Genomic DNA, 19,733 nt, shown 5'->3' on the forward strand with positions numbered 1-19,733 from the left:
TGAGAAGCCTGTGGCTCCAGGAACCACACCGGACGGAGCCTCCAGATCTCCTAGGCGCCCAGTATGCACCAGGGGCTTCCTCATGGGTGCCAGAGACAGATGAGAGGTGGAAACATGGCCTGCAGAGAAGCCTGTGCTTGTTCCTTTCCATGCTGAGTCACCTGGTGTCAACACACAGTCACCGTTTGGAAGTCAAGAGGTAGAAGCACCAATCAGGCCTGGTATAGGACAGTGGCAAGTCTGTGGCCTTGGGGGACTGAACAGATCGTTTGCTACTCCAAAATCCAGAGGGAGTGTGTGGGTTCTGCACACAGTGGGAGCTTGTTAGAGCTGTAACAGGTGGTCAGACATGTCAAAGTCCAGACACACCCACTAGTTCAACTTCTGTACCTTTCTTAGGTACTAAAGTGGGTGGAGTCAGCGATCCAGGCCTCCAAAGTACATCTGCTGTCTGCAGACCATGAGGAGGAAGGGGAGCACACCTGGAAAATCCCTTTCGACCCCAGCCTGAAGGAGGTCACCATCTCACTGAGTGGACCTGGGCCTGAGATTGAAGTCCGAGACCCACTGGGTATGTGCTCCAAGGAGCTGGCAGCCCAGGATGAGACAGAAAGGGGCTATGGGAGAAGGGTGTTTGGGGATGCTCAGTCAATAATAAAGTATTCGACTCACACACATGAGGCCCACCCACGTAAAAACCATCCTGTAACCTCAGCACTGGGGTGTGGGGGGCAGGGTGGAGGCAAGTGGGTCCCTGAGATCCCTGGCCAGCAAAATGGATGAGCTCCAAGTGCAGCAAGATACCCTGTCTCAAGAAAAAAAAAAAAAAAAAAAAAAAAAAAAAGAAAAAGAAAGAAAGAAAACAATGGGCCAGTGAGATGGCCCAGTGGGCAAAAGTGCTTGCTGCCAAGTCTAAAGAGCTGAGTTCCATCCCTGGGTCCCTCTTGATGAGAGGAGGAAACTGACATATGTACACGCTCACATGTGTATACACGCTCACATGCACACACCCTCCTCGGATATATGCCACATACCCTCCCACACCCTGCAAAGAGGGTTCACACTCAAGGGTACAGAAACTAGGGGGAGGGAGGGGACACCAAGTGGAGCAGAGAGGTGTCCCTGCAGGTGAGGAAGCTGGGAGGCTGGTGACAACTGACCAGTGGGGACTTAAAATGATGCCGGTCTTGTCAGTCCCAAGGACACCTGAGGCTAATGTTGGTGGGCCTTGGGTTCCTGGAGACAGGATGGGGAAACTGGGAACCCTGGGAAAAGATAGAAGACTGAGTGGTACCTGGCACTTCCACAGGAAGGGTCCTGCAGACAGATGAAGGTCTCAACGTGCTCCTCAACATTCCAGACTCAGCCAAGGTCGTAGCCTTTAAGCCTGAGCGCCCTGGGCTGTGGTCCATCAAGGTAGGGACACTGGGTTTTCATATGGAGAGCTTGGGATGTGTGGGCAGTGATGTGGGTCTAACAACAGGAGAGCAGGGTCAAAAGCTAAGGAGCAACTGGCTTTGCAATTATGAGAGAGTGGGGTGGTTTGGGAGGATGTTCAGAAAGGCTAAGACAGAAACTTCAGTGTCTAGCTAAATTGGCATGTGGCTCAGACTCCTGTCTTGGGTAGGGAGTTTAAACAGAGCAAGGGTGACTTTGGGAGACAGAGCTAAGAAAGACAAGGCTGGCAGGAGACTGCAGTATCTGGAAGATGCTGGAAGCCAGGCAAGAGGACAGGCATGGCCTGTTGGAAGGGTGGTAGCTCCTGTGATTGAACAACTTACTGGGCACCCATGAGGTGCAGGGCATGTGGCAGCTGCTGCCGGTGAAGGGGCCCTGTTGACTACCTGATGTTCCAGATCTGCATGTCTTTGAGACCAGAGCCACAATGCCTCCAGGTGGGTAGGATGGTAGACAAGTATGCAGGCAGGGCCTGCAAGAGTTTGGAGAGAGCAGAAAGAGAAGCTTCCAGCAGAGTGGGTAAACTGGGCTTCTGTGTGTTCACAGAGCAGATACATTGCTCATGTGTTTGCAGAGGTGAGAGAGCTATTGCTGCAAGTGTGGGGCTTTACCAGCTGTGGCCAGTGGCTTCTGGGCTGTCGCTGGAGTCCTGAGACCTGATGCTCTGGTGATGTGGGTGGGGACCTGCCCTAGGTGTACAGCAGTGGACGCCACTCGGTGAGAATATCAGGCATCAGTAACATCAACTTCCGAGCCGGCTTCTCCATGCAGCCCTCTCTGGACCTCAACCACACCATCGAGTGGCCTTTGCAAGGTACCTGTCCTGGGCCCTGAGGATGATAATGGGAGGTGATGGGCGGTCCAGGGCAGGCCTGGCTGTGTGAGACTTTGTGACTGTGGAATGGGTCCTTCTGTGTTATTGTTCCAGACCACTGGGTGAAAAGCAAACTCTGAGCCAGTTTCCTCTTCATCCACTCAGAGCACCCTTCCAGCCACCAAAGGGGTCCTGAGGGTCCCTTTTCTTTCTTAGTCACTGTTTCTCCTGCCTTTTTATTTTCCTGTATGTATATGTATCCAAGTATGTTTGGGTATGTGTGTGCACGTGCGCACAAGCGTGTGGAGGTCAGAGCACTTTCTCTGGGGTCATTCCTCAGGCACTGGCTGCCGATTGTTTTTGTTTGTTTCATTTTTAAATTTTATGTGTGGGTGTTTTGCCTGCATATATGTGCACCACATGCATGCAGTGCCCACAGAAGCCAAAACAGGGCATCCGTTCCTCTGGAACTGAAGTTATAAGCAGTTGCAAGCTGCTATGTGGGTGCTGAGAATTGAACCTGGGTCCTCTGGAAGAGAAACCTGAGCTCTTAATTGCTGAGCCATCTCTCCAGTTCCCCAACTATCAATTATTTTTGGAAACAGGTCTTTCACTGCCTCGAGCTCACTAAGTAGGCTAGGTTAGCTGGCTTACCAAAAGTGTCTTGGTGATCAAGTGGTAGAGACTGGAATGGGAGGGGTTGAAATTGGAGGTGAAGGTTCCTCACTGGAATGTGAGGAGCCTGTAGGGTCCATTTGGCATTTACTTTGCAGAAATAAGGTGAGGAAAGTGGAGAAACCGAGGCCCATCTAAAGAGCTAATTGAGAAAAGATAATCTAAGCAAGGCCTGGTGGCACAGGCTTATATCCCAGCTACCCAAGAGCCAGGGGCAGGAGGATTGCAAGCTCAAGGCTTACCGGGTAACTTGGCAAGACCATGACTTAAAATCAAAAGTAAAGAAGTGGACTGGTGAGATGGCTCAGTGGATAAAAGGCCTCACTGGCTGAGTTCAGACCCTGGGACCCACATCGTGGAAGGAGAGAACCAATCCCCACAAGTTGTTCTCTGACCACATGTGCTATAGTGTGTATGTGCATATGCACATGGGTGCAGATACTCCCAGGCTTGGCTTTCTCTGGAATTCATATTTCCAGAGTTCTGTGCCATATGCACACTCCGTGTTTCTTTGAAAGCCATTGTAACTGTCTGAAAAAGGAAGAGACACATGCAAAGTTAAAAAAAATCAGGCTAGGAATATAGTTTAGCGGTAGAATGCTTGCAATGTGTCTGCAAGGCTTTGGTTTAATCACTGCAAGGAGGATGAGTAGAATGAAGAAGAGGATGAAGGAAGAAACTGGAAATATTAATGAGTGCTTGGTACTTAGCCTTTATGCTGAGGATATTAGGGCTTGGGGAGTCTGTGGCTAACTGAACATTGGCTGCCTGGACCAGGGCAAGCATCTACCACATGCCATTAACTGTCTACAGGAGACCATCCCTACATACTAGTGGCTGACCTTGGAGAGCTTCTACATACGATTGGCTGAATGCTGCAGCATTACAGGCTCGGCCATCCTGGGAACTCACATTTAGATTCCTCCATGCCATGTGCAGACTCAGTATTTCTTTAAAAGCCATTGTAACTACCTGAAAGGGGAAGAGATCTGACTTAAACTAAGGACATAGTGAAAGCTCAGTCCATCTCTGTGCTTCCAGGAGAGGTTGGGAGAGAGTTCCCAAGCTGGGGGCATATGATGTGTCCCATCTCACCACGGTCTGGGTTTGCAGAAGCAGGGATACAGCTAATCCAGACAGGGTGGAGAGGCAGCAGTGTTTCAGGACCATGGACAGCGTTACAGGGCTTGTCTATCCCACCTCCAACCTTAGCTAGCACAGGGAGAGAGAGGTAGGGAAGAAGCAGAGGGGGAGAAGGAGGGCCAAGCTGCTGGGTCCCACAAACAGTCCCAGAGCCCAGTGCTCATCCCCCCGTTCTCTTTGCAGGTGTACCCATCTCTGTGGTGATCAACTCTACGGGCCTTCAGGCACCTGGTCACCTTGACTCTGTGGAGCTTTCACACAGCTCAGGGAAGTCCCTTCTCACTCTGCCTACACAGCTTCTCTCCAATGGGTCCACCCATCAGCTGTGGGCTGGACCACCCTTCCACATACCAAAGGAGCGCTTTTTTCTCAAGGTGAAGGGCCAAGACCATGAGGGAAATCCCCTCCTCCGTGTCTCTGGAGTTTCCTACAGTGGGGTGGCCCCAGGTAAGTCCATTTCTTCCTAGAGACCTTTCATGGCTAGATTAGTTTGGGAAAACTTCTGTGGACAGCTATTCCTGGTTATCTATCATGGGGAATCCTGGCATTATTCAGACATCACCTTCAGCTTGAAGATTTAGAACAAAGCCATACATCTACCTCCTCACTTACCTGCCTCCCCATCTGCACACCCTTCTGCCTATCCTCCTACCCATCCATCCACTTATCAATCTACCCATCTATATATTCATCAGCAGCTCACTCCTCCATATACTCACATCTATTCATCTATCCATCTGTCTACTCATCCATGTATCTACCACATGCATTTATCCGAGCATCTATCCATTCATTTGCTTCATTCAACCAACAGGCTGTCTATCCACTGATTTACCCATCCCTCATTTAACTCCTTATCTATCCATTATTTTATCCACCCACTCATCCACCATTTTACCCTTTCATCTTCTCACCCATCTATTCATCCAATCACCTAGCTGCCCATCATCCATCCACCATCCATTTATTCTGAGGCCCACAAAGCTAAGAGCAAACCATTGTGTACGAAAGTACTTGCCAACACTGGCCCATTGTCCACTTTCAGCAGTACTGAGGTGTGTCCCACTTACAAGTGGACAGAGGGACTGCCCCTCACTGAGCACCCCACAGGGAAGTTCTGGGGAGTCATAGGAGATAGAGTTCACCCATCTGCTGGAGTTTTCCAAAGGGTTCCAGAATCCAGTGTTCAGAGAGCTGTGCAGGGGTACCTGAGACCACACTCAGCAGCTGCTGATGCTATTATGTCACCCTACTGGCTTCCACATGTGTAGCCTTTTCTGGTTCCTGTGCCCTACAGGCAGGAAGCCCCTAGGACAGGACAAAGTCTTGAGTTTCCCAGCTCCACCTCTGATGCTGGCAGGGGCACCTGGGTTCATAGGACACCTGACCTCATTGCTGGACACTGTTGTCCTCCCCAGGCCCACTGCCCCCCTTCCCCTAGAAGTGCCTGAAGGAGAGATAAATCTCACATGCATTCTTGTGAAGCGGTCCCCATCCTTTCAATAAAGTTCAGGGAGGGCAGGAGAGAGGGCTGGCTGTTGAGGCTACCCACAGTGTCCCACAAGGATAATCCCTGAAGACCCCCCTCCTCCCCCTCTGCTTTCCTCCTGACTCCCAGCCTCTGGCATCTGGGCCTCTCCACCATGCTGCTATTATTTCTGGTCCTCTCTTTGTTGCCTTTGCAGCCTGAGGGGAGGCTTTCTCGAGAGATTTCATCAGTGGAGACATGTCTTGTCCCTTCTGTCCTCTCAGATGGAGCCAGGATCTTGGAATGAAGCTGTGGGCTTTGTCCTTTATCATCACTCCAATGAAAATAGAGAGGGATGGGCCAGGGCATATTTTGCCTCCCCACTTTTCAGGGCTGAGGAGGCTGGGATCTGCCTCAGAGCACGTTGGCTCTGGGTTGGAAGGTGTGTGGTAGGTCTGGGATGCTTAGGCCTTTTTTCTGCCCCAAAGAAGGGTAACCGCTGTCTGGGAGAGGCTCCCGGCTTGTGGGGAGGGAGTAGAGGCTGCACACACAGCTGAGGACGTGGCTGGGAGTCTGACACCCCTCTCCCTGGGGATGTGGCAGGCAGCCCAGGGCATGATGTCACCCACCATGCTCCCCACCCCCCAGCCTGGCCTCTGAGGCAGTCTGGTGAATTGTCTCACCCCTGGAGCATCTTACTGGGCTCCTGTCCTCTCTGGCTGGATTGCAAAGAAGGCAGCCGCATGGACTGAGTTCTTGTCAGCCCCGTGGGCTGCAGCTGACCCTGCAGGGGACTTTCTCAGAGGCCTCCTAAAAACAACTCAAACAGGGAAAGAGACTGTTGCTCCCTGGAGATGAGGGTCAGGTGAGGAGGCCAGTAGTGTCCAACAGGGGCCCTGAGGGGCTCATCACAAGCTGTGGGAGTTTCCTTGAAGCTTTTTGCTTTATCTAAAAAAAAATGCCACAAATCTCACAGTTACAGCCATCTTCCCACTGTGCTTGGTTTTTCACTGGAAAGGGTTCCCTCTGGACAAACACTGTGAACTGAACTCTCACTCCAAAGAAGAACCCATTGCACAGCCCCGCCCACACAGTGGGTGGAGTCTGACCAGACCCCCGAGCTGGTTCCAGGCAGGCCTGGCTTCCTCAGAAGCCATGGTGAGGTTGAGGGATACTCTCCACTGACAGCTGATGCTAGCTAGCTCCTCATAACAGGGCATCATCAACCCACTTTACATCATCTGATTGATGTTACCAAATAGAGTCCATCTTGAAACTAATTTGGTTTACAATCTCCTAACCTTTGCTCAATACTTTAAAGTGTTTTCTTGGCATGTATTTATTAGTAGTGCATATTTCTGGGTTTCATTATGTCATTTCATACATGTTGTTTGATCACCCCAACATTTCAATCTCTTGCCCTCTCCCCACTTCCACTGGCCCCTCCCAACTACTTCCTCTGTGGCTTCAGGTCTTTTTTGGAGAACCTGATGAGTTTCCTTGGGTTGCTTATGGGGAGATGAATGAGGGTTTGTTTACAGGGACATGGGTACTTTACCAATGTCTTCACAGCCCAAGAAAAGTTTCCTCCCCATCCACTGACCCTTGACTGAGTGTAAGTCCCCACTCTGTCACAGGATGCTGATAGGCCCAGTCTAGTCAGATCTTGTGTGTTTGAGTGCAGTGATCATGACGTGCCTGGCAGCATTACACATCTTTCCCCCTTTTCTTCTGGCTCTTACGCTCTTTTCTCTGATGTTCCCTGAACTTCGGAGGGATCACTCCCATTTTACAGAGGTGAACGTGACCTACCTTGGCTGACACTGAATGGGAGCACACATTGCCTCTGGGCTGGCCTCTGCCTCTTGCTTATTCCTAAGGGCCTCTGTGTGACTAATGCACCAGGGGCAGGCTCAGTGATGGTAGGGCAGAGCCCTGAGCCTGTGTTTGCCTACAGGTGTGCCGCTGGTCAGTATGGCCCCCAGGATCCACGGTTATCTGCAGCAGCCCCTGCTGGTGTCCTGTTCTGTCTATAGCACCCTCCCCTTCCGCCTGCAGCTGCAACGAGATGGAGTGAGGCTGGGAGAGGAGCGGCACTTTCAGTGAGTGACTGATGGCCAGCAATTGTCCCTGGCCCTGGGGCTCCTGTGCCCTGGACAGATGTCAAAGAGTGGGCAGCAGGAGAGAGATTTGGGCTCCGTTTGTCATCCTGGCCATCCTGGTTTGGAATGGGGAGAGTGGGTCCTATCCACGATGGGCCCAGAAGTAGGAATCAGGAATGGAGGGACCCCCTAAACCCCTTAGGATGGGAGTTCAGAGTTCAGAGAGGTCAAGGCGTGGGCTCAGCTCACAAGTCTGCCGTGGAATTTTCCTGGATATTCTTACTGAGCCTCATGAAGATTTGGGGTTCCCTCTGTGTGGGATTTGGGGCCTGAGCCTCCCCAAGGCTGGGAAACCCTGGATGGGGACAGAGTAATCACACTGCCTGCTGCTTTTGCAGGGGGTCAGGGAACAGCAGCTGGGAGATCCCACGGGCCTCCAAGGCTGAGGAAGGCATGTACCAGTGCATAGCAGCCAGCAGAGCCGGGACAGGACAAGCCAACGCCCAGATTGTCATCACAGGTCCACCCCTTCTCTCTGTGTGCTCACTATACTCCTTCCCTCCCTGTGGGTTCCCTCCCGGACACTCTCCATCCAGCCTGTCACTTGGAGTATGGCTACCCATGTTACTACCTGCTCACTGACCCCACCTGGGGCTTGTAGGTTGTTAGTAGCCCTGCTAGATGTCTGTCCCATACCTGGTGTTCCTTCAGGGTGACTGTACTCCCTGCCACGATGTCACCACTGAGCTCTAGAACACTAGAGGCGCTGTAAGCAGTTCCAGAATGAGATTCGATTTACTCGTTAAAGTTAGAGACCCAAATAATCTTGTAGAGAAAAAAGGAAATGCGATTTAATGGCCCCTGGCAGAAAGATGGGAAAACATCAGCCAGGACACCAAAGCCATCTGCAGTCCTACCAATTTAGCATTTGATGGCGTCTTTTGTGTGCGGTATATGCATGTGTGTGCAGGGGCACTGTCCTGTGCGCTTGTGTTCAGGGGTCAGAGGTTGACAGCAGGTCCTCCCTCTATTGAGCCCCACCTGTTCTGGTTTTGAGACAGGGTCTCTTTTGGAACCTGGGAAAGCTTGCTAATTTCAGCAAGGCTGGTGGGAGGCAATGAACCCATCTCCACCCCCGGTGCTGGGATTATACCTGGATTTTATAGGACAGCTGGAAATCTAAACCTGGATCCTAAGGCTTGCACTGCAAACATTTTACCTACGGAGTCTCTCCCCTGCCCCTCTGAGGAATATCTTTTCAGACATTGTTGAGGGGAGTGAGACTAGAGATTTCAGCAACCTGACTCCATATCCAGACTGTGAGTCAGCTGGAGCCCCACAGCACCGGGGAAAGTCGACTTCTGTAAATGACGAGCAGGAAGGAGGGCGGGACCAAGGAGCTGGTCTGCCATATACTGATAGCTGGCCACACTAGCATTTTTCATTCCTGCCAAGCTACATTAAACTAAGTTACAACCACCTTGATATTTTAATACATATCCCTGAAAACAGGGCATCACCCTGCAAAAATGAGTTCCCCTGGCCAGACATGGGTATAATGGCTGCACCTGTAATCCAGGCACAAGAGGCTGAGGTAGGAGGGTTGCTACAAGTTTGAGGTTAGCCTGGGCTACATAATGAGTTCCATATTCATCAGGGCTACAGAGAGAGACATAGTTTCAATACACATGCATACACACACCACACACACACACACACAAATGTGCATGTACACACACCCACCAATGTATGAATATTTCAGTACTGCTTAATTTTATCTATTGTCCAATTTCCCTGTTTGTCCCCAAATGTCACTTCTAAGTATTTTCAAAGGCATTGTATTTTTCTTTCCTTTTGTAATTGAGACAGAGTCTCACTAGGTAACCCTGGCTATGGTGGAACTGGCCATGTGAAATAGGCTGGTCGCTTCCCTGCTGCCCCTGGGGGTCACAGGCCAGTGCCACCATGCACACTGGAACATTTTCATCTCTTGTAGGCATGTGGCTTGTTGGTCCTGCTCTTCTGGTGGGTGGTCTCTGATCTTGTCATTTTGGTGGCTTGTGCTCCTGGAGAGCAGACTTAGAAATATTTCCTTCGTGGCCTTATGTCTGTCTCGGGCTGCTCGTAGGCCACCCTGCTGAAGGACAGAGATGTTCCCACAGTTTCTCCCTCTCCTGGCCAGTTTCTTTCTGGCTGAGATGTTTGGCTGGGAGGGTGTGAAGATCTGAGTAGGGCTTATTAAATGTGCATTGGCTGTGGCTTGTGAACACATCCACGCTGTGGAGAGCTCCAGGGTTTGATAGCACCCTAGGGAGAGTGTGATGGGGGACACGCAATCTCCCCAGGGGCCAGACAACCCCGAATGGAGAGCAGATGCAGGCTGAGTGCTCTGCTAGCTGACGTGTCCTGAGTCACAGGGGACAGCTGTTCTCTACCCCAGCTTCAACCCCTCACATACCACTGTTCTTGCAGACCCACCACCACAGCTGGTCCCTGGCCCCAATGTGACTGTGTCCCCAGGGGAGACTGCCATCCTATCCTGCCAAGTCCTAGGTGATGTTCCTTACAACCTCACGTGGGTCCGGGACTGGAGAGCCTTATCAGCCACAGCAGGCAGAGTCACCCAGCTGCATGACCTGTCTTTGGAGGTCAGCAACATCATCCCCAGTGATGGTGGGCAGTACCAGTGTGTGGCCAGCAACGTGAATGGGGTCACAAGGGCATCCACCTGGCTCCTGGTTCGAGGTGAGGCACCTCCCACTCTTGCTGGTCCCCTAGCCCAGCATTCTATCTTGTGTTCCCTGAGAACAGCATAAGCCCTTCCCTCTGCTTAACCTTGGAACCTTTGGAGATTCTGTCTCCTTCTAGCTAAGTTATGTTTTCTATTGGAAGTTCATCATGTTAGGTAGGGCTGGGGCAGTGTGAGAGGCCAGAGATCCCATGTGCCTGGGCACAGATTGGCGGGGGAGGTAGTGGCTGGATGATGACAGAGGGGGCAGAGAAAAGGGCATCTGTGTAGGAGTTTCAGGATGGGGTATGGCTTCAATCTCCCCAAAACTCTCCTGTCTGGAGTGCTGGTCCACCAAAGGTAAAAACCCAGTAACTTAGCAAGTTCTGGTTATTGAGCCAGAAACTCCTGGTGGTACTGGGAGTGTGTTGAGAGGACCTGTCTGGGCTCTACAGGACAGAGATTGATTAGTTACATCTTCCTTGGCATGGAAATAGGTACATTTGCTGGGAGCTGGCTTGAGCCTCACTGGGCTGAGAGTGCTCAATTAAAGGAACCTCATTTTGGGGTCAGTTTTAGGGTGGGGCATGGGGTTCACATCACAGTCTCAGAGATAATTTGTCCCCAGCCTGCTGGGCACCCAAGAATTCCAAGGGTACCCAGCTCAAAGCAACTCTCCAGGGCATGAGAGTTTCAGACTGGGAGGCTCTAGAGGGTCCTGGGTCAATGCCTAGTGTCCCCACCTCCAGGGGTTCTATCCAGGGCTCTGGCTCTGGGACCTGTGTTTCATCTCCACTGTCACCCCTACTGTGGCTGAGGTCAGTCAGAGCCAGCGTGAGGAACCCAGGCTGGTCAGATGGAATCTTCTCATCCACAGAGGCCCCTCAAGTCAGCATCAATGCCAGGTCCCAGCGCTTCTCCCAGGGTGTGGAGGTGAGGGTCAGCTGCTCAGCGTCAGGGTATCCCACACCCCACATCTCCTGGAGCCGTGAGGGCTTCAGCCTGCCAGAGGACAGCAGGTGAGCTGGGTGGGACGAGAGCTCTGGGCCTGGTAGTAGTTGGACAGAGTGCTGGGGGGAAATCCCAGCCTGGGTCTTCTCAAGAAGGGATGTGGCGTCTGTCTCACTTCTGCAGGGTGGGGGTGGGGGGGGAGTCGGCTGACTGCAGTGTGGCCTGGGTACTCAGACCTCAAAGAAGAGCCTTGTGAGTTAAAAATGACTGACCCAGAGAAACCTGCCACTGTCTGAATGTCATTGACTAGTGACATTAACTTGATATTAATGATGTCTATGGAGCCACCATATGTCACATGTTTTACTGGCACAACTCCAGAATCCATGTGGATGCCCAAGGAACACTCATCATTCAGGGAGTAGCCCCAGAGCATGCTGGAAACTACAGCTGCCAGGCTGCTAATGAAGTTGGCACAGATGAGGGAACAGTCACGCTGTACTATACAGGTACTTGTGCCACACTATCTCAGGGCACACTATCCCTCTCTCCTGCTCAAGGACACCCAGTGTGTGTGATACACCAGGCCCTGTGGGCATAGTTGTGAGCACACAGTACCTGACATGGGACTTGTAGTCTGGTGGGGAGACACAAAACACCCATGTAAGGGATTGGTATTCCAGGTAGTAGGGCCAGGGAAATAAACATGGATACCAGGGGTGTGTGGGGCGGGTGGAGAGGGGAATGGAATCTCTCCCTATCAAAGCTAGGGAAGGTCTGGCCTCAGAGTAGCCAGTCCCATGTGCCCTCCTTTGGCTCACACAGACCCACCCTCTGTTTCTGCTGTCAACGCCGTGGTTCTCACAGCTGTGGGGGAAGAGGCTGTGCTAATGTGTGTGGCGTCTGGGGTCCCCCCACCCCGAATTATCTGGTATCGAGGTATGTTTGATGGAAAGAAGCCACCAGGGCTCTGGACTTACAGTTTCTAGAAAGGTCACTGCAGGCAGGGGAGGTGGTAGTGGGGAACGGGGATTGTTTCAGAAGAGCCAGTTGGTTCCAGCGTTCCCTAATCTGTCAACCTCATAGACCCCCCCCAGTACCCAGTCAGATATGGGTCAAGTTTTCCCCTGCAGGGACCCTAAGCCTCAGTTTCTTTATCTGGAAATGGGTTGTGTGAGAATTAAGCACAAGCACACGTGTGTACATGTGTTTAGAGCAAGCCTGGGCTGATTCCTGGGGGAACTTAATTGATGGATGTGGCTGCTTCCCATGTCTGGTGTGGAAGTACTGTGTGCCTTTTAATGTAATCAAAGAAGAGCTGTCAAGGTGGAGGATGGGGGAGACCTGACAGCACCTAGAGGAATGTCAGGAAGGCAGGCTTAAGAGAGCTATCTTCATCAGGCACCTTCCACATTTTCCTGTGCCCTGAAAGCAGATCGCAGCCTCCGTAGAATGTGGGTTTGAGAGATGTGAGGCAGTAAGGAGGCCCAGATGTGGAGACCTTGGGGGAAGAGCTTGTCAGAGTCTGAGTGAACCCCAGGCCTGCCCCACAAAGGGGCCTAGGACATCCTAGGGCTGAGCCCAGGAGCCATGACTTTGTGGAAGACTATCTCCAGCCACCCAATCATGACCTGTACTGGCATAGGAGCCTTGGGTCAGGAAGCCTGAGACCCAGTTCCAGCTCTGGGGCAACCGAGGGCCCCAACTAAAACCTTTTCATCTTTGGTTTAGGGGGTCTGGAAGTGATTTTGGCTCCTGAAGGCTCCAAGTCTGGAACACTGCGGATCCCTGCGGCTCAGGAGAGAGATGCTGGCCTGTACACCTGCCGGGCTGTTAACGAGCTGGGAGATGCCTCTGCTGAAATACAGCTGGTGGTTGGACGTGAGTGTGTACCTCGCTCCACATACCCCTTGCTTTCTCCCTCCCCTTCCCTGCAAAGAAGCTGGTTTCTCTCTGTAGCACAGACTGTAACTGTGGCACTTTGGAGAGCCTGGGGCAGGTGTAAGTTCTTACTGGGTCTCAAAGCTGTGTGGCTGTGGCTAAGTAATGAGAGTTTTATTTTTAGAAAAGATCTCCAATATCCCAGGCTGGTGTGGAATTTCTCAAGGCAAGCCAAATGAAGCATGATGGGAAATAGGAGACCATGATAACTACCACCCGTTACCAGTTACCGGTTACCCCAGCCTGGGGGAGCTCCCTGGCTTTGTCCTGGAAGTCCAATGAGAGGATACAGAAAGGAGATCTTTCATGCTTAGGTCACCAGCACCATGGCTGGCCTTCAGTAGTGTGAGATAGACCAAGGGCTTTCTTAGTCCAGTAATAAAAACAAAAGTTGTCATATCTGTGGTATTTGGCTATGCTAGCATGCTCTAGGATCACACTCATATAATCTTCACAACCCTGAGTGGTGTGACAGTCACCAATATCCCATTTATAGATGGAGAATTGAGACACAAAGAAAGCACATGGCTTGTCCAAGGCCACACAGAGTCCTAGGCACGACACAGTTGAGAGCTGAGCTGTGGCTCTGAGCCCTTGACCTGGTGTCAGGGTTAGTATTGGACAGTGACCTATAGGATGCGTGTGGACATCTTTCCTCTCTCTGAGCCCCAAGCTCCTCCTTGGCAAAATGCCTGATATGTGTGCATGACATGAGGGAGGCTCAAGACATGAAACACTGTCATTTTCTCACACAGAAGGTTCTAGAAGATTGCGTGTGGCATTGCTGTGGGCATTAGCCATGGCTCCATATCTGATTGCTTTCAGCAGAGCCTTATATTGTCGGGGTGGAGATTGAGATCCCCAGTTCCTTTGACAACATGTTGTTAACCTTGAAGCGGCCTCCCAGCTCTGGGGGGGGGGGGAGGCAATGTGGACATGGCTCTGGGGGCAGGACAGGACAGCTGTGGGTCTTGGGCAAGCCAGCCTGGCAGTAGAGTTGGAAATCAGATTTCCTGTTCATCCTGACAGCAGCTGTGGTGCAGTTGTCCTGGCCAGGCTGGCAGGCACTGGAAACAGGTGGGTGCTGTGCCTGCTTCCTGCTATGGTTCTTGTAGCAAGTAGGACACAGGAAGGAAGGCAGCCTGCCCGTCTTTCCAGCCAGAGCCTGCAGTGGTACAGTAACCTGTAAGCCACCCTGACACTTTCTTCTTTGTGACTGGGGTGGAGGAACCCAGATCTTGGTGCTAGGCAAGTGCTCTGCCCTGGAAGCCATGATACTTGTCAATTAAGAGTTCTGGACCACTTGTTTGGCTAAGTGGCTTGCCCCCAAGAGCCCTGCTTTGCCCTCTATGTGGCAGGGTGACTGTAACAGGGCCTTGTCATCGGGGCCTTGACAGACCGAATGAGTCTGTGTGCTTGACTCATGGACATGCTGGGGGGGGGGCTGTCTCCTATGCCCGGACTTGGCAGGCTGACAAGGGTTCTAGAAGGTGGATGACTCCCCAGAGGGCTAGTGTGCCCCTTTAGACCAGCATCCCAGTCCCAAGTTTTGTGTCCTGAGCTAAGCTGTCCATGCCACTGTTGTTTGTAGTTTGAGACTGGATCTCATGTGGTCCAGGTTGACCTCAAACTCACGATGTAGCTGAGGATGCCCTTGAATTTCTCTTATCACTGGCCAGGGCCAGGATGGAGTATCTCCAGGTTCTTGGCTTCTTCTTCAAGGAATTGAAATATAAGTTCACACAGATTTGCAGAACTATCAAGGAAATTTTATAAAGGGCAAAGCAATAGAAATGACCGGAATATCCTACAAGAGAGTTAGAGGAGGGTGCTCAGGGAGCCCCATGATTATTTGAGGCTTCCTTTCATGGGGTTCAAGAAAAGGAGCTTGGCTACTAAAGGAGAGAGTGTAGTTTTGTTTTGATTGACAGGTTAGGTCATGTAATTGTTTTTCTACTGTGTGTGTCCCTTCCCACAATGTATCTGGTTTTAGTCATAGGCATGTCTAATTATGCATAAGATGATAAATAGGGTTTTCTCCTTAAAAGTCTACCTGAGGGCTCAGTTTTGCTTTACTGAATATGTGCCCAGAACTGGTCCAGGTTGGACTGGCCCTCTACACCCCCCCCATACCCAGACACAGTCGTGAATGTGTTTGGATAGAAACCGTTGATGATGGTTGAAAGGGGAGAGAGGGGTGCACATGTAGCCTGCTGTAGAGGTGCTTGGTTTGCAGAGGTGTGTGTGTGTAATGCAATAATGCATGTAGGTAAGGGTGCTAGGTTGCTGTGTTTTAAATGATGCGTATATTTATTTTATGTATGTGTGGGTATTTTGCCTGCATGTATGTGTGTAGGCCAGAAGGGGGGATTGGATGCCCTGGATCTGGAAGTAATGGATAGTTGTAAGTCACATTGTGGGTGCTGGTAATTGAGCCTGGGTCCTCTAGAATAGCAGCCAGTGCCCCCCAAGTGCATAACCAAACTGATTAGGGTCCTGAGTTACCTATTATCTGTACTTGCCTCCCTCACTTCTGACCCTTTTGCCCCAGCTCATGCTCAAGGCCAAAGTAGACACTCTTAAGGAAGCAAGATGGAGGTGGCGTGATCACAGGGTCCCCGCCTGAGCCCTTGCAAAGGGTCATGGTAGTCAGTGTGGAAGTGAGGCCTGAATCCAGAAAGCTGAGCCCACTGACCAGGCCCCAGAAAGGCCCTAGCTGAATGTGGGGACCCATGCTGACCCACCATGTTTGACTCAGCCTCCATTTTCCCAGTGAGAGATCCAACTAGGAAAACTTCAGCAGTGACACAACATTGGGTCCTGGGGACTCACTGAGGTCTGGGTAAGGAAGGGAAGGGAAAGGCAGCTGGCCATCATGTGGCAGTTTTCTGTGTAAGATCTGTATCGGGCATCTCTCTAACTGACCCTGCAAGAAGGCAGAAGAGGCGTCTGATACTCAGACAACCACTGAGGGGCCTGGGCCTTGGCCCCTGCCAGACCTGAGTTCTGAGCCCAGTCTGCCGTTGACCTTGGGTGACTTCCTTATCTCCCTGACCCTCAGTTTCGTCTGTGATGCCACCGGTTGGACTTCATGGACTGTTAGTGAAAATGGTTAGTGAAAATGTTAGTGAAAGCATTTTTCCTGGCAGTCACTTAGAGGGTGTCCACCATGACCCTCACATTCAGGAGTTTGTTGGTGCCCATAAAGATGGCTGCATTCCATCTTGGCACAAGGACAGAGTTCAAAACTGTCATAAGACAGTTCAAGGTGTGACTACAGAAGGATGTTTGGTTGTCTTATTCTAAATAACAGACCTGAATCTGAGGTGTGGCTACTCCTGACCCTCAAGACTAGGGGATGAAAGGTTGAATCTGAGGTGTGGTTACTGAACCCTTAGAATAAGTGAGGAAGAACAGTCTGTTTGTTCCGTATACATGATACCATGCTTCCCCTTTTTGGTTAAGGTATATATATAAGTGGTGAAAAATAAACTCGTGGCATTTCGGTATTGACTCATCTGCCCTCCTGACATTTATTCTATGTCTCTGTCTTTGTTATCTATAGCTAGCCTTTCCCTCAACCACACTCCCCCACTCAGGTACGAACTTCTTTCCCTCATCCACCCCCACCCCCCACTCAGGTGAGAACCTAGAGCCGCCAGGCTGGTTCTGATTGAAGCACACCCCCACCCCCCACCCCTGCAAAGACAGCTTCCGCCAGGAGTGAGCCCTCCCTCAGCAGGCCTGGAGTGAGGTAGGAAGAGTCACTCACGAGGAATCAAAGGCAGAGCTGAGGAGGAAAGTGGGTGGACAGACAGAGCAGCTGTGGACTGAGGCCTGCTTGGAGGAGGTTGTAGTTGGTCCCCACCATGGTCAACCCTACAGAGGTTTCAGGGGACTCAGGCCAGGGGCTACACAGGGAGGTAGGGAGGGGGGCTCCCTCCCTGGGAGCCAGAGCTCTGAGCTAGGTTCTGCACTTGGGTGGCCTCTCATACCCAGTGAGAGGGGCCCTCTCTGAAACTGACTCACAGCCTTGTGATAATTTTCCAAGACGTGAAAGTATCCCCGCTTTAATGTCCCTAATCCCAAGGCCAGGAAGGAAGTTCTGTGTTATGTGAAGATGGCTGGCAGTTTCTGGAGAGATGGAAGAAGAAAGAGGACGCTGCTCTCCCCCGTACCTCCCGGGTGGATGGCTTCAGGACGTGGGAGAATACCAGGGCTGCTGGACTGTCTGGGCTGAAGCCAGATCTGGGTCTCTTGGAGGACAGGAGCTGGAGTGTGTGTGTGTGTGTGTGTGTGTGTGTGTGTGTGTGTTGGGGGGCACAGACAGCTTGATTCTTCTTCCCCTCCCAATGAGGACAGAGCTGTGCTTACAGGGGAAGCCTACTCCATCAATTTCCTGGGCGAATAGAGTCCAGGGTTCCTTACCCTTTGTGCTCTGTTCACGTTTTTGTGTCTTGTATGACAGGCATATCCTGTGTGAGCCTGTGGGCCTTGTTAATACATATTCAACCAGCTGGCATCCTACTATGGACCATCCAGGACAAGGTCACATCTAAAGGGAGAGTCTTGATGAGTGATGTTTCAGGTGCTTATTCCCAGCAGTTGCTGGCACAGGACAATGCAGAGAGCAACACAGACCTGAGGGTGCTGCTGTGGGATGGCTTCAGACCGGCAAGGCCATGGAAATAGTGGATGTGGGCTTCAGGCTCTGCACGGCACAGGCAAACGCAGACCCTCTCTACCCAGCGAGGCAGGAGGAGGCTGGGAGGCAGTGGGGCTCACGGCCCCCAGCCCCTGTGTGAACCTTGACCCTTCGCTGGCCCGTCTCCATTATCTTCAGCCACACAGGGTTCTGTGGCTGTACAGCTCCTTGCAGGTGATAGGCTCCTAAGGAGGTAGTGCAGCTAGGAATCAGTGTTTTCCCTGGTGGCTATCATAGAGCAAGCCCCTCCCCCTCAAAGCTCCCATGGGAGAATGCGAGATGCATCTGTGGTCACCACTTCTTCAAAACTGCCTTGCTTTGCTTCATTTCTGGAACTCTCTAGAGGTGGACTGAGCTAGCCTTAGGTTAGCCACGGAGCTGCAAACAGGAGTGCCTTTGAGTTTGTGGGGTTAGCCCAGACGGGTTGAGCTCACCAGGCTCCTCACAGATCAGATCAATCGTCTTCCACAGATGCACCCAGGCTGACGGATCCTCCCCAGGATGTCACTGTGGAGCTGGGCAAGAGTGTCTTCCTCACCTGCAAGGCCACAGGGCGCCCGCCCCCCACTGTCACCTGGCGGCGTGGAGACGGCCAGGCCCTGGAGCCTAGGAGGGGTAGCAGAACTGGACAACGGGATTCAGGAGTCTTGGTCTTTGAAAGTAAGAGAAGGGAGCCAGGGTGGGCGGGGCTGGGGGACAGGGTTGAGGAGGTGCTAACTGTATTCATTCTTTTCTATTGCTGTGCTATAACATCAAGACCAAGGTAACTTACAGAAGGAAGGGTTTCTTAGGGGGGGGGGACATACCCTCTAAGTCACTATCATGGTGGAGAACATGGCAACAGGCAGGCAATAGTGCTGGAGTAGCAGCTGAGAGTTCGTATCTTCATCCACAAACAGGAGATAGAAAGAGGCACACTGGGAATGGCACAAGCCTTGAAACCTCAAAGCCTGACCCCAGTGACACACCTCCTCCAACAAGACCACACCTCCTAATCCTTCCTAAACAGTTCCACCAACTCAGGACCAAGTATTCAAACATATGAGCCTATGGGGCCCATTCTCACTTGGCCATGGGCAAGATGATGCTGGCTCATATGGGCTGGTGGCTCTGGATGAGTTATTCCATTATGAGCTGGGCCACCATCCTGATGATATCAGGGGCCTCCTCAGTAGCAAGTCAGCCGCCCCTCACTGTCATGTGGGTTGCACACATGAGCAGTCAGCCACATATCCATCCCTGTCCCCATTCCACAGATGAGCAAGTTGCGGTCCAGTAGCTTCCTCCTCCTCTCCTCTGATGCCCTTGTCCTCCCTTGCATGTGTGTAGGACCTGGCTGTGTACCTGCAGTGTTAGAGTCTGTGGGTTCCCAACAGCCAGCCTCATTCCTATCCTCAGGAGTAGCCCCCGAAGACCAAGCCCTGTATGTGTGTGAAGCTCGCAATGTGTTTGGAAAGGCCCAGGCTGAGGCCCTGCTGGTGGTCACTGGACACGGTCTGTGGGTAATCTGGAAGCTGTGGGAAGCGGGAGGCAGGTATTCCAGCCAGGCTGTGGGTACTCCAGGGGGCTCCTTGTAGCTACCACATTGGACCAGTGTATTTCTGGAATTGTATCCCTGCCTCTTGGACTGTATCCTAGGGGACCTGACCTTCTAGGCTCTGTAGTCTGGATGCAGTCAAGGGCTTTGTTGGGAAGAGGCAAGGGGTGGGTCTGTGTCTGCCAGGCCTGTGTGACCCGCAGTTCTCCTT

At 51.8% G+C, this 19,733-nt stretch overlaps 1 protein-coding gene across 1 annotated transcript in view; it reads left to right on the forward strand.

Annotated features, from left to right (window-relative positions):
- The window catches only part of Hmcn2 (hemicentin 2), a 141,821-nt gene that overhangs the window by 25,485 nt on the left and 96,603 nt on the right, over nt 1-19,733 (forward strand). The window contains exons 5-17 of the mRNA XM_051185128.1: nt 400-571; nt 1,310-1,416; nt 2,152-2,272; nt 4,274-4,537; nt 7,516-7,660; nt 8,059-8,180; nt 10,133-10,405; nt 11,266-11,407; nt 11,721-11,848; nt 12,165-12,278; nt 13,071-13,220; nt 18,457-18,645; nt 19,384-19,479. Coding sequence (XP_051041085.1) covers nt 400-571; nt 1,310-1,416; nt 2,152-2,272; nt 4,274-4,537; nt 7,516-7,660; nt 8,059-8,180; nt 10,133-10,405; nt 11,266-11,407; nt 11,721-11,848; nt 12,165-12,278; nt 13,071-13,220; nt 18,457-18,645; nt 19,384-19,479 — 2,023 coding nt within the window. The remainder of the gene's footprint in view (nt 1-399; nt 572-1,309; nt 1,417-2,151; nt 2,273-4,273; nt 4,538-7,515; nt 7,661-8,058; nt 8,181-10,132; nt 10,406-11,265; nt 11,408-11,720; nt 11,849-12,164; nt 12,279-13,070; nt 13,221-18,456; nt 18,646-19,383; nt 19,480-19,733) is intronic.

This window comes from Phodopus roborovskii, unplaced genomic scaffold (assembly GCF_943737965.1).
Source record: "Phodopus roborovskii unplaced genomic scaffold, PHOROB, whole genome shotgun sequence".
NCBI lineage: Eukaryota > Metazoa > Chordata > Mammalia > Rodentia > Cricetidae > Phodopus > Phodopus roborovskii.